The 6082-nt window shown below is 40.5% G+C and overlaps 1 protein-coding gene across 2 annotated transcripts; it reads right to left on the bottom strand.

The window, feature by feature from the left end:
• Nucleotides 1-594: 594 nt before the first annotated feature.
• On the bottom strand, nucleotides 595-4831 carry BBS10 (Bardet-Biedl syndrome 10). Of its 2 annotated transcripts, none has more exons than XM_005571591.4 (2): nucleotides 4683-4831; nucleotides 595-4178 (listed from the first exon to the last, which is right to left on the bottom strand). In XM_005571591.4, the coding sequence occupies exon 2, from the start codon at nucleotides 4175-4177 to the stop codon at nucleotides 2213-2215; it is 1965 nt and encodes a 654-aa protein (XP_005571648.2). In that variant the 5' UTR covers nucleotide 4178; nucleotides 4683-4831; the 3' UTR covers nucleotides 595-2212. The 2 variants fall into 2 exon arrangements, with proteins under 2 accessions (XP_005571648.2, XP_005571647.2); XM_005571590.3 differs by having other exon boundaries at nucleotides 4558-4831.
• Nucleotides 4832-6082: the final 1251 nt, after the last annotated feature.

Here is a 6082-nt window from a genome sequence, read left to right on the forward strand (position 1 = left end):
GTAATTTTGTCTGTTCTTATTGCAGGTCATTTCACATCCTTTGTGGTAGAGGGTATAAGTATAATGTAATTATATTTTTAAAAGTGCTTTCCTATCTAACTCAGTGATGTAAACTGTCTAGTGTCATTCTGTAAATAAGGATAAATCCATGAAAGTTTTACCACTATTTTTGAGGGGTTTCTTTTAATGAAAAGAAAAAGGATTACTTTGTGTAGAGAAGTCCTTTGCCCATGAAAGTTTATAGAAATTATAATCCCATCTATGAGGACCAAATGACTAATTCATTCAAGAAATAGGTCCTCAACAGGCATCTATTGTGTGTAAGATATAGACCAAGTGCCAAACATAAAAAGACTCAGTCTCACTTCACAACAGGGTTCCCCCGTTCCTGGACTAGTGACTATTTATACCTATTAAATGCTTATCATATGCAAAGCACTGGGCATGCCTGGAAGTCATTAAATGCTTACAGTAACGGAGGAGTGTTTAACACAACCACAAAAAAAGGAAAGTGACTAAATGACCTGAAAGGCAATTTAAAAAAAAAGAAAAAAATTATGCAGCAATTTTAAAGTAAGTTCATTCATCCATGAATTCAGCAAAAGAGCTCATTTATTCTCTCCATATTCACAGAAACAAAATAATGCATCATATAGCATAAATGTTTAAAAAACCAGAATTATATTTAATATAAAAGATCGTGATATTATAGTTTTTAAAATACATTAGTCACCACTTTTTCAACTGTAATGAAAGTTTTTTTCTTCAGTTTTCCTAAGTTCAATCCCAACCCAAGTAAGAATCTGTTGAATAAGTAAATTGGAAACATGTAATTAGAGGAATGAATTAAAGATAACACTGTTTTATTCAACAAGCATTTCTGAATACTTGGAGTAAATATAGCACTGTTTTGGCTATTACAGAGAACTGATAAAGGTAGAAGACACTGTCCTTGTCCATGACAAGATGCATAATGTTATTTACATTGATAAGCTTTTAAAATATGAACATTTGTAAATGAAATAAATTAGAAATAAAAATAAAAAATAAAACAAATAAACATTAGAAATAAAAATTGTCAAATTATTTGTTACTGTGGAACTCTGGCTATGCACCAAATACAAGAAAAACCAGTAAATACACGAAATATCCTTACAAGCTCTTGGGGTCAGGAGAAAATGAAAGTATTAATTGTATATCCTTTCTAGTATTAACCTTTTACTACAGAAATGAAAGAGTTCACAATGCACAGTTATATTTCAGATAACATATATTCAAAGGTATATCGAAGGTGAAAATCTATCCAAGGTGGCAATAAACCAATGACCACATAAAAGTAAAAATTAATTTTATGCTTTTTGAAAAAAAATTTGAGCCTTTTATTCACTGCTAATTTTATGCTTTTCGAAAAAATAATTTGAGCCTTTTATTCACTGCTTTACAAAGTATGAGTAGGGAAAATTAATGCAAGTAATGTATTCAATATTAAAAACAATTAGAATAAGCCTACCCAAATCAGAAATTAAATGATTCTATGAACTAAACATGTAACGATGAAGGAGGGCTGGAGTGAAAAAGATACAGAAGAGTGAAAAGGAGCTACAAAGAAACACCCTACCCTAAACACAGAAGCTAACACAGAGCTGAGACACAGAGGCATAAAATAGGGAAAAAAGAGACACACTTAGCCAAATCTTGGCTTCCCCTCTAGATTTGTTCCATAAAGTAATTTAATATTTGCATCTGGTCTGGCGACCTTAGTGCCTTTCTTCTAAAGACTTTTAAAGTTACACTATTTTCCTAAGCAGACTGAACTGATTTTAGAATTGGTGGTCACATGCCTGCTTTACTTGGCTTGAGTTAGATGAAAAGTTTGGTTAAAAACTTCTGATGTTGACTGGGCGTGGTGGCTCACGCCTGTAATCCCAGCACTTTGGGAGGCCCAGACGGGCGGATCACGAGGTCAGGAGATCGAGACCATCCTGGCTAACACGGTGAAACCCCGTCTCTACTAAAAATACATTTAAAAAAATGAGCCGGGCGTGGTGGCGGGCACCTGTAGTCCCAGCTACACGGGAGGCTGAGGCAGGAGAATGGTGTGAACCCGGGAAGCGGAACTTGCAGTGAGTGGAGATCGTGCCACTGCACTCCAGCCTGGGTGACAAAGCAAGACTCCGTCTCAAAAAAAAAAAAAAACAAACAACTTCTGATGTTATAGTTCATCTTCTGAATCTTGATTGTGAACTTTCTGAGGGTGTCTCTTAACAGTGATTACCAAGTCAATGGTTAATATTTTTGTCAAACACTGAAGGACTGAAGTTAGTAGCTGGTATTTACCTGTTACTGATTCCAAACCTGTCTGACTGCTTACCAAGGGTTGATTGGTTTGCAGTGCATGGACAGCTCTTATATATATATGTGGAAAGCTGTACTTTCCTGTTTTAGATTTATAAAGGACTCTGGGAATGCCTAAAAGTGCATTAGCTATTATCATACTAACCATGGTTTCTTCTGATTGATGGCATTTTTTGGCATAGTTGAGAAGATAGTAATGTAACAAGATCTCAAAATTACCACCTACGGGCAAAACACAACCAGCTGGCATAGATGAGGAAAGGTAACTCTGGAAAGCACCCATATTCTGTAACTTACAACTCACTGGTAACATGCTTCCCTTTCCAGTAATATTTGTGACTTGTAAATTTTCATAAGAAATGTCTATTCTATTGTTTCCTCTTGTTGAATAAGCAGTGGAATTGTTTTTGAGTAATGGTTCAGAATCATCAGTTAGCCTGTTTCTTTCCAAAGACAAACATTTCAGCGTTTCATCTGTTTCGAATGTATCTGTTGGGGTTGAATACGGAATATATGTTTCTAATTCTACATCTGAAATTACCAAATTAGAATGTACTTTTAAATATGTTTGAGTTTTTTCCAATTCATCTTTGTTCTCTACAACTGTGTCCTGATAAGGCCTTTGTATTGAGCCCTTACCAGTATCTGGTGCTTGATAACTTTCTCCACTGTTCTTATAAATAAAAAGACTTGAAGTGCCATTTTGGTCACTGGTTTGTGTCATGTAATTTAGATCAAGGTCTTTAAATAATTGCCGAAGCATTTTAAATGCTCCATGTAAAGCATCCTCATGTTGTTCAATGAGACCCTGCACTGGTCCACAAAGAACTACACAGTGTGGTATAAATGTACACGTGCCAATCAAGCCAAGATGAACATATCTTTTGGATCTGAGGATAAGAGGTTTACAAAATTTCACCAAAGCAGTGTTAGATATTTCACACTGTGAAAAGGCCTGTGGTGGTACAAATGGAGAAAGACCAATGATCCTCCGGATAAGAGAAACTTCTTCTGATGATAAACACTCAACCACTGATATGCCATTCACCCCTGCATAATAAATAACTAAATCTGGTTGTTTCACACTAGATAGGAGCAATTTTACATTCTGACTACGTAGATGTTTCATTATTGCTTTTGTCTTTTCCATAATCCAAAATTGAGATGTTTGAAACTGTGCTTCTGAATTTAGAATAAACTCTGACCCAGAAGTGGAAAAAAGAGGCTGAATGGTTTCTGTTACTATCACCATTCGTATGTCACCATCTGCTGGGCAGTACACAGAAAAATCTTTCTGAAGCACAAGACCAGCTATGATCCTGGAATCTGAAACAGGAAGGCCAGTGACACCAACATTCAACTCTACAAAATAGTCATCCACTAACTCAAACACATCAATCCCAGTTTTACAAGTCATACACTTGAAAAAGTAGTCACACATCAACTGTGAAATAAATTTGTGATTATTTCTTCCCACTCTTCCACAAAAGTATGCTTCTAAGAGCAACTCTAAAGAGCTCCTACACAATGTTCTCTCTTTAGCAGATGAAAAGATAGACAAAAAGTGTCTACTTAGGTACTGGTCCATAATACCGTCTAATATTTGTGTCTGAAACGTTACGAGAGCCTGGGAAATAAATTTCCACTGACAACAATTTTTCCAATGCCTTCCATGGGTTTGAATGTTTTCACACATCAAAGGATCCTTTTCTCTGTCTGTGACTGCATGAAGTCCTCTAAGCAAATGGCAAAGAAAGATAATAAATGTTTTTGCACCATCTCCTGTTTTTTTGAGATGACTGGAAACACAGTCCACTATCATCCTGTACAAAAAAGAAATAAAGCAACTCATTTTCAAAAGGCCAGCTTCCCACATTTTAAATTAAAATCATGTTTACACAGCCATAAGTATAAAATGCGAATATTGTTCCTTTGATACATCCTTAGTTTTTTCCTTTCTTGGAAAAAATTGTGCTCTATTCTCAGATTCTACGGTTGGGTGGAGTGGGGAGAAGTGGTCTTGGGAATTGATAAGATTTGGGGTAAAGGAGTGTTCCCTTGGGCAGGGCTCTAATTCCGAGCAGACAGTGGTTTCACCCGAGGTCAGTCTTTCCAAGTACGTATAGCCTCAGGATGGGACAAGAGGTCCACAGAGGCTGCCTGGGGTGCCCAGCTACAGGCTAGCGTGTGGGACGCGGGTACCTGGCTATGGGATGCTGTAAGTGTAGCGCCTCCAGGAGGCGGCCTCCATTCCGGCTGAGAAGCACCTCGCCAGTCGGCTTCGTACACAAAACCTGCCGTCCCTCGGGCCCCATGCAGCAGCTTACGATGGCTTCCAGCACCTCGGCCACCTGCAACGCCGCCTTCAAAGACCCTGTGGCGGCCATAGAACTTAGCATCTGGGCCGCTTCCCCTTTTTGGCCTGCTTGCAGAACACCGGGGCCGACCGAAAAAAGGGGCGGGAACGGCCGGAAACGGAATAGGCGGGGAGAAAACCCGGAAGCCGGTAACACGGCTTCTTGGTTGGGCGAGAGGGCTGCCCTTCTGTCCGCTTGGTGGAAAAGCCCCGCAGCTTTGCCAGGTGGGGTGAGCTGTCCTGTTGTCTGCGAAGGCAGTTAAAAAGACTAGGATTTCCAGCAGCTGTACCAGGAGCGGCAACCCTAAGCCCTTCCCCGACTCCCTAGGTGAATTCATTTCCCTCCAGTGGCGTCCGCTGCCCCCAAATCCCTTAGTCTCCCGAGAAACTTTCTTCCAAAGGCAGCACGGTATTGGGGCCTGCGCGAAGGAGAGGGCACCCCAGTTGGAACTCAGCTGGCTTTCATCCCCTGCCAGAAGCTGCTTGTTCCGGGGCAAAACCTCTGCCTTGGATTCACGCATGTTCTGTCCACATTCTCCAGGAATTGGTCTCCTTACCGTCACGGAAATAATTTGTAGATGCAGGACAGGTGAGGAGAGCCTAGCTACAGCCATGAATTGCAGGCTTTATGTCCGCTGCAGAGGCTTTACCACATTTCCTTGACTCAGGTATCACAATAAAACTCTAGACACCACAGAGATATTAAGCAGAAATGATGCGAAGATTCCATTTATTTATTTATTTTTTGAGATGGAGTCTCGCTCTGTCGCCCAGGCTGGAGTGCAGTGGCGCAGTCTCGGCTGACTGCAACCTCCGTCTCCCGGGTTCAAGCGATTCCCGTGCCTCAGCCTCCCAAGTAGCTGGGATTACAGGCATACGCCACTGTGCCCGGCCAATATTTGTATTTTTAGTAGAGATGGGGATGTCACCATGTTGACCAGGCTGGTTTCGAACTCCTGACCCGAATGATCCACCTGCCAGGGCCTTTCAGAGTGTTGGGATTACAGGCATGAGCCACCGCACCAGGCCGATGTGAAGATTTAAATCCATTAGTCACGTTGGTGATCAAGAGTATGCTTTAAAACACATGGCCAAGGATTAGTGTATATAATCCAAAGACAGAAAATACTGTCTCTTATATTACAACCCTTTTTTTTTTTTTTTTTTTTTTTTAAAGAGACGAGGTCTCACTCTGCCGCCCAGGCTGGAGTGCAGTGGCGCCATCATAGCTCACTGCAGCTCCAAATTCCTGAGCTCGTGATCCTCCTGTCTTAGCCTTCAAGTCGCTTTGTGCCTCACTACACCCGGTTATTTTCTTTTTTAGTAGCGACAGGCTCTCCCTATGTTGCCCAGGCTGATCTTGAATTCCTG

This window comes from Macaca fascicularis, chromosome 11 (genome assembly GCF_037993035.2).
Source record: "Macaca fascicularis isolate 582-1 chromosome 11, T2T-MFA8v1.1".
Lineage (NCBI taxonomy): Eukaryota > Metazoa > Chordata > Mammalia > Primates > Cercopithecidae > Macaca > Macaca fascicularis.